Source organism: Sceloporus occidentalis, unplaced genomic scaffold (genome assembly GCF_023333645.1).
Source record: "Sceloporus occidentalis isolate IW3139 unplaced genomic scaffold, rSceOcc1.0.p SCAF_20, whole genome shotgun sequence".
Lineage (NCBI taxonomy): Eukaryota > Metazoa > Chordata > Lepidosauria > Squamata > Phrynosomatidae > Sceloporus > Sceloporus occidentalis.
The window spans coordinates 4,822,883-4,849,393 of NW_028317000.1; the positions used below are offsets into that span (position 1 = coordinate 4,822,883).

The 26,511-nt window shown below is 45.6% G+C and overlaps 1 protein-coding gene across 1 annotated transcript in view; it reads right to left on the minus strand.

The window, feature by feature from the left end:
• Nucleotides 1–26,511, minus strand: part of RORC (RAR related orphan receptor C) — a 50,005-nt gene that overhangs the window by 17,794 nt on the left and 5,700 nt on the right. The window contains exon 2 of the mRNA XM_089483022.1: nucleotides 13,019–13,048. Coding sequence (XP_089339148.1) covers nucleotides 13,019–13,048 — 30 coding nt within the window. The remainder of the gene's footprint in view (nucleotides 1–13,018; nucleotides 13,049–26,511) is intronic.

The following is a 26,511-nucleotide window of genomic DNA, read 5'->3' on the forward strand; positions in this document are numbered from 1 at the left end:
ATTAGAGGCCTCTGGGTGCATGAATATCCCAATAGTTAATGGGGAGACAGAAGAGGGGCGATGGGGGCAAATCGCTGTTTCGTTCTGTCTAGGAATGGGACTGTGCATTGGGTTAAAAAATGAATCCGGTCTGGGTTTCAGTTTGAACTTCAGCTTTATCCAAGTAAACCTGTTGAGTGCAATGGAGTTCAGACCCTGGGATAACAGTGCTGAAGATCGGACTAAAGCCCGGAGCGGATTCTCTGCCCCACTGACATCGAAGATGCCAGCCAGCTTGGACCCACAACCAGGAGTTGAGATGCCCAAACGTTTCATCCCAGCTCCTTTGTTTTCCTATGGTCCAACTCCTTCATAAATAGCAAAATGGATATTATTTAGTAAAAGGAAATTTACCTTAGTAAAATGGTAGCAGAAGGTGCTTCACCAGCTCCCTGCGAATCAACAGGTTACATAGACGGAGAGGATGTAAAATTGGGTGGCATATAAATAAATCCTATTGTTATTATTATAATTATAAACTGATATGTTGTTATAGTATTCTAAGTTTTCATGTTGGAGTCAGAACTTCCCATTCTGAAGTATTCAAAGTACAGAGGAAAGATTGTTTTCTTCTGCGGCGATTGCCAAAAACGTCTAAATCTGATACAGCACCAAACATCACCACCACCATCTTTATTAGTATTACCTTGCACCAAAATTGGGATTCGAGGGCTGCACCTGCACTCCAGAAATAATCCAGTTTGGCACTGCTTTAACCACCGTGGCCCAAAACTGGGGTTTTCAGTTTATTGCGGCACCCAAGCTTTGCAATAGAGAAGACTAAATGCGTTGCAAGATGACAATACCCAGGAATACGTAGCACTGAGCCATAAGCGGTGTCAAACTGGATTATTTCCGCAGTGTGGATGGAGCAATGGTTTGGACCTGAGCCGTATTCGGTCTCTCCTCTTTTCTTGCTTTGCAAAGTCGCACCTGTTTGAAAATACAACAACAACAACAATGTATGCACACCAAAAAAAGAAAAACCCAGACCACATCGCAGCATCAAAAATAGCATCCGAGATGAAAATGTGTGTTTCTCGGCTCCAGTTCAGCCCCCCAAGTTGGCGCTGCCTTTCCTTTCCATTCTCACAGCAAACGGGGGCAGAAAGAGAGGATGGGCGAATTATTCGTTAACACTTTTGCCCACATGAAACAAGCCGAAAAGAAACAGTGCATGAAACCACCCCCTTTTCACCCGCTTTGCTGGTGATGAATGAAGATCGGCACAATCCTAGACCCTTCCCCGAAAGAAAAATGCACGGCTAGCGCAACAAACACTGTACATACTCATGTATGAGTCTAGAAATTCAAGACAAAAGAATTGGATTTGGTTGGATTTGATGGCCTTTTGGGACCCCCTTCCAACTCGGTGGTTCTGTGATAATATCATGTGAAAAACTAACCATTTGCTTGGTCAGAGGCAAAGAAATGGAATCATCCATCCGAAAATCTAGAGGGAGAGTAAAGCATAGGATGAAATAGGCAACGGTTGGACCGCAACTGGGGAGAATGGGAGTTGTCATTCCCAAACCCCAGAAAGTTGGGGAAGATCAAAAATGAACATGGAAGAAGACCCTCTTGGACCAAATTTGAGCCCAGGAGGGTGGTTCAAATGGCGAGAAATGTCTCCGAATGATTTAATTCAGAGACAAGAGATCTCCAAACACAGACTTTCGTTGATCAGCAATCCGTTCGTTCTTTCTCTCTCCTTCTCCAGCTGCAATCTCTGAAACGGAGGACTTAACTCACCAAAATAACTCTCGCTTAATGGGATAATTGCTAAAGCCGAGGCTGTATGGCAACTAGCTGAGCCAGATACAGATCTAAGGAAACTGCCTTCCACCGTTCGGCCGGATGCTTCTTTGCCTTGACTCTCGTCGATCTTGCCTGCGAGGCTGGGCTGCTGGTATTTCAATCAAGAAATGCTTCCCAGAATCATCCTGCATCCCATTTTCAACAAGCACGGTTGCCAACTGACCATATGCGTCGGCCCAATGTGCTCCTGTGCCGTTTGACCTCCGCTCAATCCGCAGAAAATTGCTTCTGCAGAGCAAGAGCAACATGAACGTTTCATCTGCACTGCAAAAATAATGCCTTTTGACACCGCTTTAACAATTTGGGGATATGTAGGTTTGCAAGTTGTTTAGCCTTCCCCATTAGACAGAGTGGCTGGATGTCCTCCTTTTCCTACATTGTCCTACATTTCAACCTTCTGTCTAGGGATAGTATCAAAATGTCCTCCATTTTGAGCGTGCCAAAGCAGCACGGATTTACTTTTGTATGCGTATCTTTTTTAGCTTTCATTCGGCAATGTCCTCCATTGTCCTGGAAATGTCCCAAATTTTGCGGCGCCGTGTCCTCCTTTGCAGTTCGAAAATCTGGTCAAATCGCTTGCAAAACTACATATCCTACTATCAGAGAACTCTGGTGCGCCAACAAACTACTATAAATCCCATAGCAAGGAGCCGAAGCAGTTAAAGCAACGTCAAACTGCATTAATCCTATAGCGCAGATTAAGACCTTCTCCGTCCACAACAACTTTGGGATGCTCAATGTGGGCAGAATATTACAAAGGAATATTCATTCTCTCTCACAGCAAGGAGAAAACTTGCAATTATTTATAACGGCATGAAAGGATGATTTGCCACTATCTCGGGGATCTTAAAAAACAATGAATGCAACCAAAGGTTAGAAAGAAATTCATGCACAATAAAGGTGAACCACCAGACGTTATAATCTGAATTTGGGGACCAAGTGGCTCACCGCAAGATTAATCTGTTTTTGCAAAAGTGCGTATGAAAAATACACCAAACATTGCATTAAAAGCACAACCGAATTGAAAGCACATTGCATTTGATTTTTTTCTCTCTCTAAAATGAATGATCTTTGCCAATTTAGGACCATTTAAATTGTTCTCACAGTCCATAAACCTCTCCCAAATTTGAGCGCATGACCTCCTTTTTATATTTGGAGTGGCCCCTGACTTAATTCTTCCAAGCTGCATGTTGTTAAAATGGCAGAGCCTTGGGTTTTAAACCTACGCTTGAATTAAAACAAACATATTCTTTACACAAAACGTTGCTTCATTACTTCCTAACCGTTTTGCAAACCCCTTTCGGAGGGCTACCAAAGACGGATGGTAAGGAATTGAAAGGGATAAATCTGTGTGACTGGTTTCTTGCTTCTTGCTTCAGAAAGTGAGACTCGAACGTGAAACTGCCGAACTAGAGTTTATCAGCGTGTTTGATTCTATCGGCTTAGGACTTAAATCATAACCAAAGTTCGCCCACGGACTGCAAATACAGGTATTAAATTAGCATTTTGTAAAAACATAGCCGGCATTTTCTGACATTTGAATCTGGACTCCGTAGAAGCTGTTTACTGGGGTAGTTTATTGCTTTGCGTCCAGCTCTTCTTTTAGGCTGATATGCTCTATTTTCCACTATTCAGCCCATAGATAACCTAAGTATAACCTATGTTGTTTGGGTGGAAAAACCACTGTTTGTGTGCATGCGCCTTTGAGTCGCCCCTCGATTTATGGCGACCCCATGATTTTTTTTCACAGGGTTTTCTTAGGCAAGGAATAATCAGAAGTGGTTTTGCCGTAACTTAAGTCTTCCCAATTCACTCACAAACATTTCTGCACAAAATGACAACCTTTCTCCTTAGGGAAGCAAAGCCAAAATGTGCGGCGAGCATAAAGACAGGATGACGGCTCCGAAAGAGACAAACAAATCGTTCAACACGGATGGTTTCCAAAAGCCCATGCCTTGAGGCAGCGGCGATTGTGGATAAGCGAAGCCATTTTACCTGATCTGAGCAAAAATCCCTCTCAGAAATGCCAACGTTCATCCGACACACAGCATAAAAATGCATCACCCATCTTGCAAGCAAGGAGAACATTTTATAGTTTGGGTTTTCTCACATGCAGCATTGCTAGACCTTAATGCGGTGGATGAGGAAAAGTGGATGAGGACAGGACAGCCCCCCCCCAAAACTCTTGCACACAACCCTTGAACACTGTGGCCACCAACGGCCCCTTTGGTTTAGCCAACATTCACCGAGACTGGAGCTTTCCAATATACATTTTTGTATTTCAACGTGTTTTTGTACATTTCAAGTGGAGCTCCGAAAGCTCGCAGCATGCATTTTGTATTGCAACATGTATTTTGTATTGCAACATACATTTGTATTGCAACATGTATGAAGAAGGTCTTCCTCAATGTAAGGACAAGACAAGGGAGGATTTAGATCCTTACTCGAACAACAAAACCCACATAACAGTGGATACCGTTTTTGGCCAGCTCAAATGCACAAAATCCATGTTGCAAGCTTTCCATGCTCCATTGGAAATGCACAAAATACATGTTGCAATACAAAATGCACAAAATCCATGTTGCGAGCTTTCGAAGCTCCATTGGAAATGTACAAAATACATGTTTAAATACAAGAATGCATGTTGCGAGCTTTCGAAGCTCCGCTGGAAATGCACAAAATACATGTTGCAATACAAAATGCACAAAATACATGTGAGCTTTCGAAGCTCCATTGGAAATGCACAAAATACACATTAAAATACAAAAATGCATGTTGGATGGCCAATAAAGGCATCGTTGTTTTGTGGACTTGGGTATTACCATACTTAAATTTTTTAAATGGGTTTTTTGGGCTCTGTGGCCATGTTCTAGAAGAGTTTATTCCTGACATTGTGCCAGCATCTGTGGCTTTGGCATCTTCAGAGAATTCAGAGAATGGGCTATTGCACTCCCTTTTTGAACCAATGTGAAAAATAGTACATTGAGCATGGATGGCTCTTTATCATATTGGGCTGAGGGTGTTTGCACGCATCCAAGTGACCCTGAATTTGCAAGACCTGAGCAGAGCAGAACAAGGTCCCCGAAGGCCTTTCATCGAGGGGTTTGCCATTAAGTTGAATGACGGCAAATAAGCGCAACAACAGTTGCAAAATCATGCACATTTTGCGGACACAGAAACGCCATGGGAAGGCCTTCAGAAACAACTCTAAAGCAGAACGACGGCATACTGAAAAAAGGTCTCACCGGAGGGTTTTTGGCTTTGAAAAATACTGACTGTTGAATTGCCAGTTTCTGCAGCATCACTCATGCACAGCGACAAAGCAAAGCCGGGAAGCGCATCGCGCAAACCTCACCTCGCTTGCGTGAGATCAAAGGGCAGCGGACAAAAACTGAGGTGGGGAGATCAAGCGGGGAACCCCCGAATGTTGGAAACAGGTGACGGCGGAGAAACATGTCATGCACGCAGCATGCAGGAAAATGTGCATCTATATAGATACATGTATAGTTATATATAAAGCAAGGGATATGATGTTTGCACACTTTTAGTACATTTCAATGTGTTTTTAGCTTTGAAAAACGGAACAGTTGATTTCATGCTTTTTAAGCTTTGGTATGAAACCGGTTCTTAGCGTAGAAGGACAAAGTTGGAAGGGACCCCCACAGGCCACCAATTCGAATCCCATTCTGCAATGCAGGGCTATACAACCAAAGCACCCTTGAAAGATGCCCATCCAACCTCCGTTTAAAGACCTCCAAAGATGGAGGGTCCCCGAGGCAGTCTAGTCTACTGTCCAATGGCTCTTATGGATAATGTATATACTTGACTATAAGTTGACCTCATGTATAAGTCGAGGGCAAGTTTTCGGGCCAAAATTATGGATGTTGTTAGGCTCTGTGCATAAGTCAAGGGTAAAACTTAGGGGCATATTGCAAAGGATCTAAAGGATGAAGCAAAGGAAAACAATGTCAAAGAACGTACAAAATCTCACTCTTAAAGATGGATGGATGAGAAAGAAAAGGGGGTCGGTGCTTCCAGGACAGATTATACTCTTGCCTTTCACCAGTTCATATACAGTACTTACACTGACCCATGGATAAGTTGACTTAGGTATTTGGGGTCAATTTTTGGACCTAAATTTCTAGACTTATACATGAGTATATACAGTAAAAAATGTTTTCTTAATGTTTAAGTGGAATCTCTTTTCTCGTCATTTGAATTTGTTGGTTTACGCTCAACGGCATCCCTTTGGATACTTACAGATAGCTAGCATTTTGGATGACGAGGAGATCCGGGTTCGGTTCCCCGCTCAGCCATGGAAACCCATTCGGAGACCTTTTGTGAGGCACATGCTCTCAGCCTCAAAGGAAGGCAATGGCAAACCGCCTCTCAACAAATCTGGCCAAGAAAAGCCTTGGATAGGTTCACCTTAGGGTCAGAAATGACTTGAAGGCACACAACAACAACAACAACAACAACAACAACAACCATGCCACCTCTCAGTCTTCTCTTCTCCAAGCTAAACCTACCCAGTTCCTTTCCTCATAAGACATTTGACCATCTTGGACCGTTCTTCTCTGGACACGTTCTAGTTTGTCAGTATCCATCTTGAACTGATATATGAAGGAAGTAAAGGGGAACTTTACAACTGATTGACTAAAATGGAAATAGTCTAGTGTTTGGAACTGAATATCAACACAACCGTAAAGAGGGTGACAATATTTAGGGAGATACGACGAATGGAACGAACTGGACCATCGGATCTAAAAATGCACCGAGAAAGAAAAGATGGTGGGTTTTATACATGAAAAGTGAGGCTTTTGAGATGGAAAATACAGAGTTGGAAACAAAACAAAGGAAGCAGCATTGATAAAAGTGGAGGTAAAGATACCGATGATTATAGGAACGCAATATTTTACATTACTATGAAAATATGTATGTATATAAGTTGTATTTGGGGGAAAAATATCCATCTTGAATTGTGATGCCCAGAACTGGACACAATATTTCAACTTTGGCCAAAGCAGAACAGAGTGGCACTAAAATTTCCTTTGGTTTGGACACTATACTATTGATGCGGCTCAGAATTGGGTTCACCTTTTGGGCGTACCTTCTTCTTAACTTGATGTGAGCTACCTTGGATCCCACCTTGGGATAAAGATGGGATATAGATACAATGAAGAAGTAGTAACACATTTGCAGCATCGAAGACGGCCCACGCCATTCACGCTCTGCGGAAGAGGTTCCTCAAAGGTTTGACCAACCAAAGGTCTAAGCCAATGATCTCCAAACTTTGGTCCTCTAGATATTCTGGACTTCAGCTCCCAGAATCCCCAGCCAGCTTGGCCAACAGTCAGGAATCCTGGGAGCTGAAGTCCAAAACACCTGGAAGACCAAAGTTTGGGCACCACCGAACCAAAGAAATCCACACCGAATAAGACTGCTGACAAATACCCCCCAAAAAGCAATGATGGATGTTATGTGAACCTGGTTGCAAAATGTAATGGAGATAATACATAACTCATGCGCAAATAACAAAATGATGATAGATATGGAAATGCAGGAATGAATGAAATTTCTCATCCTACAACCAGGAAGCCAACATATGCAGAACGCAACCTGAAGTCATAGCGAGACGAAAGAAATCAGGTCAAAATCAATATGTCCTGTGATGGTTTTGCAGAAAGGAACTGAAGTCCTTTTTGGCGACAAACCATCTTTAACTGCTGTTTGGCGCCTTTCGCTTTGGTTTTAGGCAGCGTTCTTTGTGGGTCGAAATTGTCTAAAAAGTCGAATGAATTTCCCCTAAAAACCACTTTGAGAACATTAACATTGCCGTACTGAGTCTACCTGATCCAAAATGCTTCGGATCAAAGACGTTATAGATTTCGATTTCTATTGTTTGCGCGCATGTGCAAGTCGTTTCCAATTTGCGCCGATGCTAAGATGACTCTATTGTGGTGTTTTCTTGGCAGGTTTCTTCTGAAAGGGTTTGCCATTGCCATTGCAAGTGTGACTTGCCCAAAGTCGCCCAGTGGGTTTCCACAGGTGAGCAGGGATTCGAACCCTAGTCTCCGGAGTCGTAGTCCAATGCTCAAACTATGATACAACAGTGGCTCTTTTTAACACTGTTTTAAATGGGCCACTGCACCCCTAAATCCAGAACATGTTTTTACGTGTTTGTTGCCTGTTGACCTATGCCAACCCCATGAATTTCTTAGGGTTTTCTTAGGCAAGGAATCCTTAGTTTTGCTTTGAGATACAGCCTGCAGCATTTGGTATTTGTCAGTTTCCCACCCAAGCATTAACCACAGATAATCCTTCTTAGCTTCCAAAACCAGATCTCCTATGATGCCAACGGTATATTTAGGTCCTACATTTTGTACTATCTCAATATATTTGTTGTAGTTGTTGTTGAGTGCCTTCAAGTTGTTTCCGACTCATCGTGGAGTCATAGAAATGGAGGAGACCACAAGGACCATCCAATGGCAACCCTAAAAGCTGAGTTGGTTGGCATAGTGCTTTGAGCGCTAGACTATGACTCTGGAAACCAGGGCTCGAATCCTGGCTTGGCCATGGAAACCTGCTGGGTGACTTTGGGCAAGTCACACTCTCTCAGCCTCAGAGGACAGCAATGGCAAAGCTCCTCTGAAGAACCTTACCAAGAAAACCCCATGACAGGTTGGCCTTAGTGTCACCATAAGTCAGAAATGACTTGAAGGCACACAACAAATGTATATGAATAAATATATGACATATATACATATAAATACATATACATATACATTTTATATATACAGGTATACTCACATACACACACACTCCCTACAACCCACCCTGTGTGTGTGTGTGTGTGTGTGTGTGTGTGTGTGTGTGTATGATTGTTGCTGTTGTGTGCCTTCGATGTATAATATAGTTACAATAATATAATAATAATAGTTATAATATACTTATGGCGACCCTATCTATTTATCCATTCACCTTAGAGTCGCCACGATAGCAAGCATGGTGTAGTGGTTCGAGTCTTGGGCTAGGACTCTGAGAGACCAGGGTTCGAATCCCACCTTGGCCAAGGAAACCCATTGGATCACCTTGGGCAAGTCCCATTCTCTCAGCTTCAGACGATGGCAATGGCAAACCCCCTCTAAAGAAAGCCCTATGATAGCCTTTGGATCGCCGTAAGTCGGAAAGCAACTTGAAGGCACACAACAAGAGTCGCCATAAGACAGAAACGATTTGAAGATACACAACAACAACAACATCAACCTATCAAACCTATCACAGAGTTTTCTGTCTGCTCTCTTATAGAAAGCAAGGTTGCGGTTCCATCACTTTTCTTGCGCCCCCCCCCCCCAAATGTCCAGCTGTGCCAACCTCCGAAGTCGCCCCTTGAAACCCACAGGTGCCACCAAGCCATGGGTTTCATGCCCCCATCGCCCCACATACCTCGCATGGCGATGCTGCCTTATGGGGAGGAAGCCCCAGTGGTTAGATTCAGGAACACCTACAGGGCTCCAGGTGGTACCAGTTGCCGCAAATTGTGTCAAAGCGGCACTGCAGGAGCTGGGTTTTTTTGGAGGATGCGCCCATGCGGGCATCCGATCTCATTTGTCTAAAAGAAGTCGGGCGCTGGCACACAGGTGACATGGGGCACCCAAAGGATGGGGGCGTCTCTCAGCCAATCAGAAGCCCCCGTTGAAATTTGGATGGTGGAAAGGGGGGGGGGGGAGAAACCAACGACAAGCGCGGTGGAAATTTCCGAACCCACAAAAGACGACAAAGAGAAAAAGAGAACAAAGGAGCCACAAGAAAGAAAGAAAGAAAGAAAAGAAAAGAAGTTTCCACTTGAACTAAGCAGGAGGGAGAAAGAGGGGTCCATTTTGAGAAACTGGAAACGCAGGTCAGAATGGACACCTGGCTATTTTAAATTTGGAGGACAATTTGGAGGAGGCCTTTGTATCTCCTCCAGTGCAACTGTATGGTCAACGTTAACTAAAAGTGGCACTGAAAGACCTAGAGATTCCTAGAGAGAAGACTCTACTAGGCCTTTGTAGCTCCTCCAGTGCAACTCTATGGTCTACGTTAACTAAAAGTGGCACCGAAAGACCTAGAGATTCCTAGGGAGAACACTCTACTAGGCCTTTGTAGCTCCTCCAGAGCAACTCTATGGTCAATGTTAACTAAAAGTGGCACTGAAAGACCTAGAGATTCCTAGAGAGAAGACTCTACTAGGCCTTTGCAGCTCCTCCAGTGCAGTTCTATGGTCAGTGTCTGTCGGACGTTAACCACAGAGTTGCGCTGGAGAACCTAGAGATTCCTAGAGAGGTGTCCTCTCAGGTCAAACGTGGTGTTTTTGTTATTTGCAGTTCATTGTTCAGCGCTGCAAAGAGCTCCTTTAAACCACAAATCTGGAATGGGTTCACTGCCCACTGTATGGAAGCCCTTGACCACCAGCACAAATTCAAGAGTTCGGTTGGCACATCTTTTGGTCTCTAAAATCAAACACCCATGGAAGAAATGGTCTATGGCAAGTGGCTCAAACTCTGGGACTTGGTTTTCATTGCACCTCAGGCAACCAGGCCATAAAATGCTTACCTAGTTTTGTGGGAACGTGGTAAGAAAATGCCCACCTTCTACCCCATTAGAAGGCAAACTGGCAACGTGGCAAGGAAGACCTCAAGGCACGTTTGTCTCTCCTTCCGTTCTTCATTTCATTTTGCCTCCATTCCTTACAACAGCTTCACAAAGATGGTGTCACAACAAGAACAAGAACTGTCCCATTACATCTCCGGTGACAGTCACATTTCAACTGCATCGGTTTTCTTCCTATCTGCTTTCTTCCCGGTCCAGATTTCACAACCATCCATAGAAAATGGAAATCCAATGGCCTGGATGATCCTGACTTTGGCGTTTAATGAAACGTCTTTACGCTTGCAATGCCATGAAAGCTGGACAGTGAAGAAAGCAGATAGGGAGAAAATCAACTCATTTGAGATGTGATCCTGGAGGAGAGCTTTATGGATACCGTGGATTGCTAAGAAGGCAAATACATGGGTCCTAGAGCAAATCAAACCTGAAATCTTCCTAGAAGCCAACATGACTAAGTTGTGGCTGTCGTACTTTGACCACATCATAAGACACAACTCACTAGAATAGACAATAAAGCTTAGCAAAAACAGAAGGCAGTAGGAGAAAATAGAGATCACATCCAAGATGGATTGATTCCATCAAGAAACCATGGTCTAAGTTTGCAATACCGGAGTATCTATTGAGGACACTAACTTGGAAGTCTTTCATTCATGGGGTCACCATAGTTGAAGTCAACTTGATGGCAATAAACAACCACAACTTCACACTTGAAGATCTGTGGATACGATGGACTACTTTGGTCCTAGAACAAACCAAACCTAAATTCTCCCTAGAAGCCAAGATGACTAAACCGAGGTGGTTGTGCTTTGGCCACATCATGAGAAGACAGGACTCACTAGATTAGACAATAATGCTTAGCAAGGCAGTAGGAAAAAAGGAGGACCACATCCCCAATGGATAGACTCCATCAGGAAAGCCATGGAGTTTGCAAGACCTGAGCATCGCTGTTGATGACAGAGTTACTTGGTGGTCTCTCATTCAAGGGGTCGCCACAAGTCGGAGTTGACTTGGCGGCAGTAAACAACCACAACGTTACACTTGAAGATCTTGTCATGCTCCTCCTTAGATTTTGATACAGTCTCCATTTTGGTTAATGACGGAGCCAAGGTCGAAGCAACCTAAGACCAAACATGGTCAAAATCCTCTTGCGTCAGAGCCCTCCTACCCCTGCAAGGCAGGACAGGGCTGGGTTTCCAGGTAGACAGTCTTGCTGACTCCGACCGCATCGCATCAAGTGAATACAGCGGTTGAGAAAACCATGATGCTGCTGGGCCAGGAGCGCCAGAATGGGGTCACGCCGCACGCAAGTTGTTCCAGGCACCTTCTAGAGACGGCAGTATCTCTGCCTCTCCCTGACCCCAAAACCCGTCTTCACCCCAGTTTGCAAACCCTCCTGCCCACGAAGGCAACGAACGTGAAATTTAAGAAATCAGTTCAGGGCTGATGACAAGGAAATAACTCAGGTTCCGTGCGTCACAAAGGAACCAGCTGCCGCAATGGCTGCTAATGTGATCCGGCAAATCGGCACGCACTTGCGGTCGCCAAGCCATGAAATCTCCATGATGAGTGACGCCACCAAAAACCCAGATGCTGGGGACAGATAGTTGAGCCTACGGACTTTGTGTCCTGCTTGCTTTTGTATCTCTCATCTGCAGCACTTTTGTGTTGGTCATTTGAATGCATTTGTGCCAAACGTTCCCTTCTGCCATCTCTAACTGGCAGAAGGAACAAAATTGGGCTTGCAAAGTACTTCTGATCTTGCAGAGGAGATGTCAAAGATGATCAGAATTTTGGGCATGCCGATCAAGGATCAATCAATCAATTCCTCAATCACAGTGATCACAATTTTGGGCATGCCAATCAAGGGTCAATCAATTCTTCAATAACAGTGATCAGAATTTTGGGCATCCTGATCAAGGGTCAATCAATCAATTCCTCAATCACAGTGATCAGAATTTTGGGCATGCCGATCAAAGGTCAATCAATCAATTCCTCAATCACAGTGATCAGAATTTTGGGCATGCCGATCAAAGGTCAATCAATCAATTCCTCAATCACAGTGATCAGAATTTTGGGCATACTGATCAAAGGTCAATCAATCAATTCCTCAATCATAGTTAACAGAATTTTGGGCATGTCGATCAAGGGTCAATCAATCAATTCCTCAATCACAGTGATCAGAATTTTGGGCATGGCAATCAACCGTCAATCAAACAATTCATCAATCACAGCGATCACAATTTTGGGCATTCTGATCAAGGGTCAGTCAATCAAACTGTAAGGCTCTCATTAGCTGGAAGGATGATGAAGGGGACCATCTGGCCAAATGGTTACACACACCGCCATTTTACACCGCTGGATAAAATGGCCGCTTATCTTTCATCAATAGGCATAGAATGATATGTGGGCTATTGGTTTTAATAAATGGTGAGGAATGATCTGACACCTTTATAGACTTATTTGGAAAAGCCACCACACTTAAACAAATCAATCAGGAAATCATGTTACTCACACGTATGTGTCTTCTTCATAGCCACAGACCCTGCAATGAAGAGGGGAGAAGAGTTAAATAAACGTTTTAGTTACCCTTTCTACTAATATATGAATTTTTTATATCTCCCATATATAAATCCATTTTGGAAACATACATATGCACACACATGAGCATATGTATACATTCATGCATACATATATATTTGCCAGGAGAACCGCATTCCAGCTTTTTGGGAAAGTGCAAATCAATTTGCTTTACTTAAAACATCTACTTTCAGCAGGCTTTTAACAAAATTAGGAACTCACAAAAAGCCCTCTCTCCCCGAAATGATTTGGAGGAACAGAGAAAAAGAAAAAGGAGGAATACATATTTTATTAGACCGCCATGTGAGAAAAGCAAAAGCTGAAAGTTGGCCTTTTGGGCGCAAGAGGGAGCCCAAGAACAACCTTGTCCTGGCCTTTAGCATGATTGCAAACAAGCCGGAAAATAGATTCATTTAAAATCAAGAGGGTCGAACCAATTCAAGATTTGTCCATGAAGCACTAGAAGGTTTCGTTGCCACACTTTTGCTCACCAGTGTTAAAAAAGAGAGAGAAAATTAATCCATCTATTCTTCATTTCTCCTCTTTATCTTATGAGACTCATATTCCAACCCTAGCATGAACTTAAAATGATCGAGGTGGAAGAGAGCTCCAAGGGTCATCCAGTCCGACCCTATTCCGCCATGCAGGAACTCACAGTCAAAGCACCTCCGACAGATGTACATCCAGCCTCTATTTAAAACCTCCAAAGAAGGAGACTTCTCTGAATTTGACGGTGACCCATTATTCAGCTTGAGTGTTGGACGATGGGTTCGAATCCCGGCTTGGCCATGGAAACCCTTTCAGGCAAATCATAATCTTTCAGCCTCAGAGGAATGGCAATGACAACCCTCCTCTGAAGACGCTTGCCATGAAAACCCCATGATAGGATCTCCTTAGGGTCACCATAAATTGGTAACAACTTGAAGGCACCCAACAACAACAACAACAACAACAACAACAACAAAACATGACAGGTAAGGAGTCAACGAAGCGGGAAAGCATACTCTCCAACAATTCAGATAGAAACTGGGATTCTTGCGGACAAACATCAGAATGTGGTCAAGATGGCAAAGGTTATTAATAGGGAAGAAAACACAAGTTAGAAGAGGCCGCAGCAGTTTGCTTTTGCAAAGGTCAAGACTCGGTCCCTCTCTACTCCTCTCCATTCAATCGACTGAGCGCAAACCATTTTTGATTTCTGCATTGATTTTGACGTAAACCGAGAACGAACGGGGGAAAAGCGGAGGAAGAGGAGGAGAGAAACCGGGACGTTTCAAAAGCAGCTGAAAAAAGTGGGAATGCAGAGGATTAATCCCAAACTGGGACAGTTGGAAGGGATGGGAACAATGTGGGAGATAGGTGTGTGTGTGTGTGTAAACCTTATAAGCTACACAACTGCAAGTGTTTCGTCTTCGTCGGTTAACTGGGAGATGCACCCTCCCTCTGGCCGCCCCATGGCTAAGTCAGATCTAAGCTGCTTTACTATTTCTGCTCCTTGTCTTCACCTCTTTATCTCCAAGGCTATTTATAACCAGGGCTGGATGCCTGCCACACATCCACAATCACGTGTCGCACAACATGGCCGGCCGGGAACCCTCTGTTCTCCGTCTTTATTTATTTATATGTTGTTCAAAAACGTAAGCTGCTAGTCCTTAAGGATCCGGAGAAAGCAATAGATACCTCTGCACTCCAACTTGGAGTTTCAACATCCTGGGAAAGCATCCAGTTTAGGTTCTTAAACATACAATTTTCTGGTTTTCTTAGTTGCACACACACAAACACAGACAAACATATATAGACCTTTGAAAAAAGGTTGTCTATTGGATTTGTAGACCCTCCGTTCATTTTCTTAAAGAAGCAAACCATCATGCAAGGCTCTAGCCCTCATGGATAGAGAAAGACTTTGCAAAAACGGGATCCGCTGAAACCATAGAGACAAAATCCATTTCTTAAACAATAAAAAGTGTGCAAGTTTCTAGCCTTCATGGACACAGAAAGACTTTGCACTAAAATCTTAAAGTCTCCATTTTCTTAAAGGAACAAATGTCTGCAAGTTTCTCATGGTCACCCAAAAATGTTGCAAACATGGTACCTGTTGAAATCTTGATAGACAGGGTAGGATGGGGATGCAATCTGGATTATGGATGGTAGTATTTGGGGGGAGAAATGAAGTGTGTGTTTGTGTTGCCGTTGTGTGTCTTGACGTTGTTTCCGACTTACGGCAACCCTAAGGTTTTCTGGGGCTGAGAGTGTGTGACTTGACCAAGGCTATGCAGGACTCGAACTCCGGTGAAGCCTAGTCTGATGCCCAAACCATTAAAACCATGCTGGCTTTCACGATGTGCGTACCTTTCCTTTCCTCCCCAAAAACCTAAAGATTACAATTTCATTGCTGTATTGATCCTGATTTCTTTTAGCACAAACACAAAGTCTCTTTTGATTTTAAAACACACACATATCCAAACCATTCTAAACATCACTACGAATCAAACCGCTTAAATGTTTCCATTTAATCCACTATATTTCTTTGGGAATACAAAACAACGCGTAACAAAAGTCAAACCGGAACAGATGCAGAAATGAAAATCCAATTTGCCTTTGGAGAAAGCAGAAACACACAATTTCTTTCTCACGCGAACAAAATCACGGGCATGATAAAACGGGGGCAAAAAAGATACTCTATAAGCGAGGTTGTCGTGCCAAGATATCACAAAGAGAAAAACAACAAAGAGGACTAGTAACACCTGAAAGGCTGACAAGTTTTATTTGGCAGAAGCCTCCGGGGACGGCGGCCAATTTCTGTTTGTCAGAGGAAACGGGAAGCCATCCACAGAAACCGGTGCCAATTGAAACTCGCAGGCCTCGGAGGTGCCGCAAAAAACCCGCTTTGGGTTGTTGTTTATTTCGCTTCCTATCACATTTGCATTTTCTTTTGCAAGCGCAAGTTTGTCTTGTCCCGTTTTCCTAGAGGGTTTGCAATTTTATTCTCTTTTAAAAAGAGGGAGGAAAAAGGGTCCAAGCAAGAATGTGGATGCGCTTAGAATCATAGAATAGAAACGTAGAATCATAGAGTTGGGAGAGACCACAAGAAGGGCCATCCAGTCCAACCCCATTCTGCCATGCAGTAACTTTCAATCAAATCATCCCCATTGACAAATGGCCATCCAGTCTCTGTTTGAAGACCTCCAAAGATGGAGACTCCACCACTCTCCAAGGCAATGTGTTCTCTTGTCAAACAGCTCTTATTGTCAAGTAGTTCCTCTTAATGTTAAGGCGGAATCTCTTTTCCTTCAGCTTGCATCCATTGCTCCATGTCCTATTCTTGTACATATATCATGAGATATCTTGGAGATGGGACCCTAGCCTAAACTTGAAATATGTTTCAGATACGTGGTGGTTTGGGCGTTGGGGTACGATTCCGGAGACCAGGGTTCGATTCCCAGCTCGGCCACGAAACCCACCGGGAGACTTTGGTCAAGTCACACTCTCTCGTCCTCTTGCCAAGTAAACTCCATGACAGATCTAGGGTTGCTGTAAGTCAGAAATGACTCGATGGAAACAACCAATATACCTTACACACCAGTGGTTCCCAACCTTTCTAATGCCGCGACCCTTTAACACAGTTCCTCATGTTGTGGTGACTCTCCAACCATAAAACTATGGTACCTTGGTTCCTAAGACCATTGGAAATATATGTTTTCCGATGGTCTTAGGCGACCCCTATGAAAGGGTCGTTCGAACCTCAAAGGGGTTGCGACCCACAGGTTGAGAACCGCTGTTATACACACAGCTTGTATTCACACAAATATTACATATTTGTAATAACTTGGTGCATGAAACAAAGTTTGTGCACGCCGAGCCGCCGGAAAGCAAAGGTGCCACTCTCTCAACCAATTTTGGATTTTGTAGTAGTTCAGAATTACAAAAGACTCAACTTGTGCGCGCGCACACACACACACATATAGTGCAAAGATACAGAAAGCAACAGATAAGAGGTTAAAGCCTTGTGCAGATCTAGCACAGCAAGCCGAGGCTGCAAAAGCTGGTCTGTTTCTCTCTTTCTTTTTCGTCCCCCTAAAACCTCCCTCCCTTCTGCTCGCCTCTCTCCCCTGGAAGAGGTTTAAATAAGGAAGTCTCTGCTCCTCTGGCGGAGGGGAGAGGCCCAGCGTTGTCCTCATTCGAACCCTCCACTTACATAACTCCGCTACCAGGCCTTGGCAAGCCTCCAGTCCCCAGCGGGTGGAAGGAAGGCGCTCCAGCAAAAGCCCAACACTAGTGCTCAGGAGGAGCGCCTTCCCATGCTCTCACTCTCTTGCATTGGGCCAAAAAAACAAAACCAGAGAGGAGATGGAGAGAAGGAGCTGGATGGAAGAAAGTAAGGAAGGAAAGATGGAAGGCGGAAGGGCCCAACCGAACCTTGGTCTCCGGAATCGTAGTCCAACACTCAAACCACCATGTATCCGAAACATAAATGAATTTCACATTTCAACTCGGGTCCCGTCTCCAACTTGTCTCATTATGTACATAAAAATCTTCCAAAATCCAAAACACTTCTGGTCCCAAATCTTTTGGATAGAGAAGACTCACCTAGTAATAGCTTCAAGGGAATGTAGATAGAATAGGGAAACATTGGGCACTGAAGACATATCTCCTCTCCTTCCTACCACTCTCTTGCATCCCTTGGAGGGGTTAATTTTTGGACTGCGGTTCCCAGAATCGCCCCTAGCTGTGGATTCTGGGAGTTGTGAAGTGGGGGAGAAAAATGAAACCATGCTACATGCTCTCTGTGAAGTCGAAGGTTTTCATGGCCGGCATCCATAGTTTGTTGTGGGTTTTTCGGGTTCTGTGGCCATGTTCTGGAGGAGTTTATTTGTGACGTTTCGGCAGCATCTGTGGCTGGCATCTTCAGAGAATGCTGGCATGGCAGAGAGTGGGGTCACACAATATATATATGCCCCACTCACTTCTATGCCAGCATTCTCTGAAGATGCCAGCCACAGCTGCTGGTGAAACATCAGGAATAAACTCCTCTAGAACATGGCCACATAGCCCCAAAACCCCACAAAAATCTTCATTCCCTCTATCTCTCCAAACACACACCTTGCCTGCTTTCCATCTCTCCCTATCTGCTTGCATTGCCTCCAAGAGGACTGTCCTGCTGCGGATAGGTCCACTGATCTTCCTCCGCCTCTCCTTACCGTAGGCCCAATTCAGAGTGTTGGTTATGACCTATAAAAAGCCCTATGCAACTTCGATCCAGGCTGTCTCATAAACTGTATTTCCCAATAGTACTTTGTGGGGTTTTCGGACTATGCGACCGCATTCTGGAAGAGTTTATGCCTGATGTTTTGCCAGCATCTGTGGCTGGTATCTTCAGAGAACGCTGGCATGGGAGCGAATGGGGTATATGCATCTCCCAGTATCCACAGGTCCCACCACCTTCACAGATACAACTGGTGGGAACATGAGAAAAGGACTTCACAGTGGCTGCCCCTAGACTTTAGAGCTCCTTGCTTCGGAGCCTTTTCCTTGCTGTCCTTCCGTTTGCAGTAGGAGTGGAAAGAATATCTGAAAATGTTTGGGAAATGGCCCAGAAACATGTTTTCTGAGTGTTGAAAAACCCCAGTAAAATGAGTCTTGGACCACTGAGAATCTTCGCCATTTGCGACTTATGCTGTGCAAAATTCGCACATGGTTGTTTTGCACAGAAAGTAGCATTTTCTGCTCAGGAATGAATATTTCTGCATGGAAATATCATTGATAATTATTATGATCGATAACAGTTATTGGCCCACCCCTGCCAGGATATTACTACTGAAGCTTTGCAACAGTTTGCAATAGTGCTTCCTATCCAGATTTTGCAAAAACTACTTTGTGGACCACAGTTCCCAAGACCAAAAATGCGTCAATTGCAGAATTCTGGGTGCTGCGGTCCAGAATAAAGAGGAATGCCTCCCAAATTCTGGTCAGGACTCAACTGAGTATTGACATTTTCCCTGATGAACCCATGCATGGACTCTTGGTGCTTGTGGCGAAGATGAGCAGCCTTGGCTAGCCAGTGGGAAGGGAAAAGGTACTCTGTACATGCCTAGAGTCACTGTCTTCCCACTGCAGATGATCCCAGATGTAGGCTGAGACTCAGCCTAGAGGATGCTTTAACGTCTCTGTCTCTCACAGGAAGGAAAACACAAGCTCCCATAGAAGACAATTTGCAGTGGTCAGGGGCGCATGGGCGCATGCCTGGGCATACCTGGCCTTCAGCAGTGATGGTTCAGACTTGGGCAAAGAGGATACACCCAGGGCGGCTTTGACAGCAACCGACACACCCTCGTCTGTGCAAGCTTATATAACATCTGAGCGCAACAGGCCTCTGCGCATGGCCCATACATGCCCAACTCCTTCGCCCTGCCAGGACCCAGTTGCTTCACCGCGTGCGCCAGCTTTGCCAAGGGAGGGGCCCTGCCGCCCATGGGAGGGTGGCATTTGGGCCGGCGGCCTCTGCAACAACAACCCTGCAAAGATTTTATTGTCGGAGGCACAAAGATGGCTTACCAAAAGGCTGGAGACGCCATGCCATGCAATTGGAGGCACCTTCTTGCACAAGTAGGCAACCTGTTTGGGGAGGTGGGGACATCGGCACCCCCAAGTGGCAAGTGTTGTAAATGCATCTGTTTTTCATCTGGCACGGAGCAAGAATACACTAACCCTGGTGGGTGTGCAAGTGGGGCAGCAACTGTGGAAGTATAGGGGGGCACATAAAACACCCAAGAGACCTCGGCATGCGCTGCTTCAACACAATGCACATGCATCTGCAAACCAAGCAACAAACACCTAAACATCCTCTAGGAGGCATGGGAGATATTTCTACCATGCTTTTGGGGGGGGGCATTCCTGGGACATTCGAACAAACAGAATGATAATATGGAGGCTGTTCAGTTTTTGTTTTAAAGAGTTTTAAATATTTAATTTTAATAATGTAATGTTTTCATCGTTCCGGATACCCCCTGCCCCCGTGTAAGGGGGAAACTGCAGATGCTCGCACCCCATTGAAAATAATGGGGCGGTTGCATGTGGTGTGGTGTGACGCACATGCCATTCATTAGATTGTCCCACAGCTTCAGTGTATGCTAAAAGCCGTGGAGGTGAAGCCTGCGTATGGGGCTTGTGCTTGCAGTGCAGTGTGCACACCATTACTTCTTCGGGCGCGGCTTTCAGCATATGTTGAAAGCCGCGTATGGTGCACCCGCATAAGACGTGGGCACACTGTACTGTTTTAGGCCCAGGGGATGCCCTTTTTAAAACAACTGGAAGTGTGCAGCAGTGTCTTCCAGTTCATTTTGAGTTTCCAAAGAGGCCTCTCCTGGGACTAAATTAGCCAGAGTGAACCCAAGACAATGTGGCATCGTGGTTTGAACTGTGGGCCATGACTAGGGTTTGAATGCCTGCCTGGCAAGGAAACCCACTGGGTCACCTTGGGCAAGTCACACTCTCTATCCAAGTGGATGAGCCTTATCATAGAAACAGACCGGCACGGTCATCGCGATGCCCCTGCATTTGCTTGCATGGGAATAGTTTTACAACATTAAAAATAGCCCTCTCCTTAGGAACCCACCTGGCTAGTGAACGCAACCTGCCTCTCTTTGCACAGCAGCCCTTATTTATCTGCATTGCTCTAACTGAATAGCATGCCTCTCTTTGCATAGCTCCACCTATTTCTTTACATTGCTCCACCTGTCCATCTGTGGGCACATGGAGCCACACGTCTATTGAACCCTCGGGCCACATGCAGCCCCCCAAAGGCTGCTTTGGTAGCCATCAACCCTTCCAGACTTCTTGGAAGGGGGACTCCAGACTTCTGCTCTCTCATCCCCCATGAAAAGATCTGAAACATCACTTATCTTGGAAGCCACTAGGAATGCCAGGCTTCCCTTGCAATGTTATATAGTCACCCCTCCAAGTCGCGGACTTGAAATCTGCGGAGGGGTGACCTGCCATTGAGGTGAATGGGGGGCGCTCCTGCGGTGCGTGCCCTATGCTCATGCGCAGGAGCATGCCCCATTTGTTTCAATGGGACTTGATTGTCTGCGAGTCGCCTAACTCACCGGGGGTGGGGAATGGATTGCCCGCAAGTTAGGAAGGATGACTGTATCTATATATGTGTGTGTGTGTGTTTGTATATACACACACACATATATACATACAGACACACACACACACACACACACACACACACACACACACACACCACAGTCGGCCCTCTGTTTTAGCTGGAATCCGTTTTGGATCCGGCTGCAAAAATGGAAACTCACCTATATTCAAGCCCCATAGGCTTGAATGGGGTGCATGCAGGGGGTGCGCCCCATTGAAAATAACGGATGTTGCCCCTCTGTCAATATTCAAGACCGCGGACCTCAGGTGCGTGAGATAGGAGGGGCGGCGCCATTTAAAAATTCCAGTTTTCCAAACCAGAAGTAGATCTCTCTTTGAACTCTATGGTGGCGAACCTATGGCACGTGTGGCAGAGGTGGCACTCAGAGCCCTCTCTGTGGGCACACGCACCATCGTCCCAACACAGAGTTTGCTAGGGTTTGTCACTAGAAATCCAGAGGGAGGCAGCACTTTGCGATATATAAGTGGGTTTTGGGTTGCAGTTTGGGCACTCGGTCTCTAAAAGGTTCTTCATCACTGTTCGAGTCACTCCTTTTTTGGATGCGCCCCACTTGCCCGCCCTGATGTAGACAAGCCCCTCCCTCTTTGGAGAAAGAGGTGTGGCTTTTGTTCAAGGGGTGTGGCTATTTCAAAGGGGATGGAGCTTCTAGCAGACCTTAGCAGTCCTAGTAGACTTGGGTGGCAAAGCAACCAAGATGGCTTATCCCCCCCCCCCCTTAAACCTAACCCAACCGAAGCTTGCGTTACGTCAAGGGAAATCTCAAACCTTTGCACCTTGAGGGAACATTTCTGGGGAGTCTGTTTATCTCTCTTTTTCTCAAACCAACCCCCCCCCCCATCCCTGAAATCCAAGCAAACTCCTTTCTCCCTTGGCAGGATCGAAACGGCGAAAGGGTCTCAAGTAAGACGTCGCAAATCGGCTTTCGGGGCTAATAATCCTCCTTTATAAATAGCCCTGCTTTCACCATGGGGCCTTGGGAAGGCCAGATCAGGGCACGAGGCAGGGATTTCTAGAGGCCCCTTTGGGATTTCTAAAGCACCCCTGGCACCACGCCACCGGCTTTGCATTGGGCACCTTTGGGTGCGGCCCTTAACGTTTCAATTATGCAGCTATTTTTCCATCTCCGTCTTGCAACTCTGTGCCAATGTGCCAACGGATTTTTTCCACTGATTTGGGTGTTTCTGGCTTAAAGGAAGGTCCTGGAGCCGGTCATAGATGGCCTTTGGAGATGCTCAGAGGTACCTTTGCCGTCGCACATTGGAGAAAGGCAAGCGAGGAAGAGCTGGAAAAGAGGCTCCAAGGTTCAACCGGAGAACGACGTCGGGTTGCAAGCATCCAAGTTGGAAACTTTGCATTCAGCGCCTTCTCTGGTTTCTGCAATTTTAGCCACCATTGGCCACATTTCGTCTCTTGATGCATTTAGTGCGCTAAGAAGGAACACTCACTACTACATTAAAATGCTCTGTTATTCTCACTCCCATAAGGCCCAGAACATTGTTTTAAAAGGCATATTCTTCCCTCCTGGGAGGAACCAAACACACCATTAAATCAGTTTGGATGACGGCTCTCCAACTTGTGTCCCCCAGGTGTTCTGGACTTCGATGGACAGACGGGGATTTTGGGAGACGCAGTCCAAGGCATGCAAAGGACCCACGTTTGGGAACTCCTGGTTTAAGCCCACACTCCATACACTGATGTTATCCTTTTACAAAGTCTTTCTATGTCTATCCAGGATGCCTCCACGCTACAGAATTAATGCAGTTTGGCACCGCTTTAACTGCCATGGCTCAATGTGGTGCGATCTTGGGATCTGTAGTTTTGTGAGCTATTTTCAGCCTGTTTTCAGCCTGGTCTCAGAAAACTATAAATCCCCTAATGCTGTTGGATAGAATCATGGCAGCCAAAGTGTTGTCAAACCACTTCAATTCTACAGTGTGGATACATCCTATAACTCTTCCCTTTTCCCCCTCTTTCAGTGTGTAATGGCAAAGGTGAGCATATGCAAAGTATAGATATGAATGCCATCCCTGGCTGTGGTCATTACTTTACGTAAGCAACCACTGAGGAATCGGTGACACTGAGCATCCACAAAGTGCATTTCCCTCCCTACCTGGGGTAAAATGGTGGAGAGAACACATCCCCAAGATAAAGAGCTGAGGCCCAGCATCCCAACCACCCTTTGCATAAGAAGTACCGGGTTCAAATCCTTCATCTGTTGCTCTCCCTCCTTCCAGCTGCTGTTTTCCGAGCGCTTCTGATCCAAAAAGGAGAGAAAAATAATGCTACGTTTGCCAAAAGATTTTCACCCGGGCCTTTTGGAAGTGAGAAGCGTTAAGCAGCCAACATTTCCATGGCAGCTTTCCTGGAATTCCTCCGCTGAGCTGGCGGCTCCAAGCGCTCAGCCTTCAATCTCAGCCTGAAAATCTCTCTCCCCCCAAATCTCTCTCGCACCCAGAGCTTATTTTCCCCTAAAAACCTTAACCCCAAGAGCCACAACTGTGATGGACCCACCTTGGCTCTACGGCTTCCCTCGCATATGAGTGGGCGTGAGTTGGCACAGGCTGCAAAAGTGGCTTTTGCCCACTAATTCTCTTTGCCCTCCGGTTTGGTACACCCTCCACTGGGATTTTCGTTGCTGCTGTTTTTGTTGCATGCCTTCAAGTCATTTCCGACTTGTGGTGACCCTATCCTGGGGCAGGGCCACAGTGTGTGTGTGTGTGTGTGTGTGTGTATACACATATACATACACACATACATATCTACTCTTTTCCATGCCAGTATTCCCTGAAGATGCCAGCCACGGATGCTGGCGAAACGTCAGGAATAAACTCTTCTAGAACATGGCCATATAGCCCAAAAAACTCACAAAAAACTATGGATGCCGGCCATGAAAGCCTTCGACTTCACATTGTTCAGAGCAAGTTTGCCATTGTGGAGGCTGAGAGAGCGTGACTTGCCCAAGATGGGTTCCCACGGCCAAGGGGAGATTCGAACCCTGGTCTCCAGAGTCGCCGCCGCTGTCCAGTGTTCAAACCACTTAGCATATATGGGTAACCTATGGTCTGTAGACCACATATTGGCCTCGGAGACTATATCTGTGGTCCATTTTGTGAGAATCCATAATGCTGCCACCATCCCCAACTTCTTCTGCCTACTGGGCACAGCGGGCAGAAACTGGGAGGCCGTATCTTTTCACATGAGTCTGCTTGAGTTTTAAGATCTGGAGAAGACTTTCTCTGAATCCCACCACCATCATTGGTCTGGCTGACCGGACATGTCCTCCTTTGCCAGGACATGTCCTACATTTCAACCATTCATCCAGGAAGAGCATTCCAACATGTGTTTCTTTCTCCTTTGGAGCATGCCGACGACACAGGACTTGACTTTAAGTGTCTTTAAGGTTTCAAACTTTAAGAATGGGAAGGGCAGCTATGAAAGAACTAGGAAAGATCCTAAAATGCAAACTGAGCGCAAAAGTTAGAATCGTACAAGCCATTGCGTTCCCTATTACTATGTATGAATGGGAGAGCTGGACAGTTAAGAAAGCAGATAGGAAGAAAATCAATTCATTTGGGGATATGGAAAAGAGTACTGAGGATCCCATGGATGGCCAAAAGGACAAACAAATGGGTCCTAGAGCAGATCAAGCCAGAAATATCCCTAGATGCCAAGATTGCAAGACTTAAGGTTGCCGTACTTCGGACACATTGTGAGAAGGAAGGACTCATTGGACAAGACAATGATGCCAGGAAAGGTGGAGGGAAACAAAAAGAGAGGAAGGTTGTATTGCTAGATGGATGGACTCTATGAAAAAGATTGTATGAGTTCACTGGAGAACTCTCGGACTCAGCCCAGCCTTCTGGGTTTTGTGAAGGTTGCAAAGCCTCCGCAGGTTACACAACAAAGCTGGAAAAACAAACCCATCGCAGGGCAGGTGCTGTTGCGCCCAACTGGGTGCGAATTGCTAACCTGTGGGTTTTCGGATTTCCCTGACCTTTTGCCGGACAATGGGCTTATTAACTTCTTTTCCCCCCTTGCTTTCCTGCGACTTTACAACTGCTTTAATTGGTGTGAAGCCTCCAGCCGGAAAATCTCAATGACTGCTGTTTTTATCCTCTCCAAGCCTCTGTGTTCTTTATTTTTGCACATGAAGACTGCATCGTCTTACTTTCCTTCGCAACATAAAGCCATAGTTGGGGACGTTTTGTGTTGAATCAGGGAACTGGGAGATCTAGGCTGCGTCCGCACTGCAGAAACAATCCGGTTCGGCACCACTTTAACTGCCACGGCTCAATGCTATGGGATTCTAGAAGAGCCCAGAAAGGGGGCTGGCAGGTTCCTTGGCGAAGAAGGGCACTGCCAGTCCCCAGGAGAAGCAGGGAGGGAGATTACCAGCAGCTTAAGAAGCCGCCCCACGTCACACCAGAGCGAGATCAAGGGAGCTGGGCTGCGGACTCCGGCGCATTAACATATTAACTCAAATCCTAAAGTGGTTAAAAATAAAAGGCATGCGCTGGATGGGCAAGAGGGGCACCCAGGTTCAGGTGCCAAGCAGGGGGAAATCAGCTGGGGGAAGAGACTGGCTGCTGAATTTATATACCTGTGACAGGTGACAGATACAGAAGTCTACCTGTGACAGGTGAGATCTACAGAAGTCTATTTGTCACGGGTGAGATCTTCAGAGGTCTACCTGTCACAGGTAGGATCTATAGGAGTCTGCCTGTTACAGGTGAGATGTACAGGGGTTGACCTGTCACAAGTGAGAGCTACAGGGGTCTATCTGTCACAAGTGAGATCTACAGAGATCTATCACAAGTGAGATCTACAGAGGTCTATCTGTCACAGGTGAGAGTGACAGGGGTCGACTTGTCACAGGTGAGATCTACATGGGTCTATCTGTCACAGGTGAGATTTAAAGGGGTCTACCTGTCACAGGTGAGATCTATAGGAGTCTGCCTGTTACAGGTGAGATGTACAAGGGTTGACCTGTCACAGGTGAGAGCTATAGGGGTCTGTCTGTCACAGGTCAAATCTACAGGGGTCTACCTGTCACAGGTGAGATCTACAGGAGTCTGCCTGTTACTGGTGAGATCTACAGGAGTCTACCTGTCACAGGTGAGCGCTACAGGGGTCTGCCTGTGACAGATGAAATCTACAGAGGCTGACTTGTCCCAAGTGAGATCTACAGAGGTCTACCTTTCAGAGGGGAGATCTCTAGGGGATGACCTGTCCTAAGTGAGTTACAGGGGTCTGCCTGT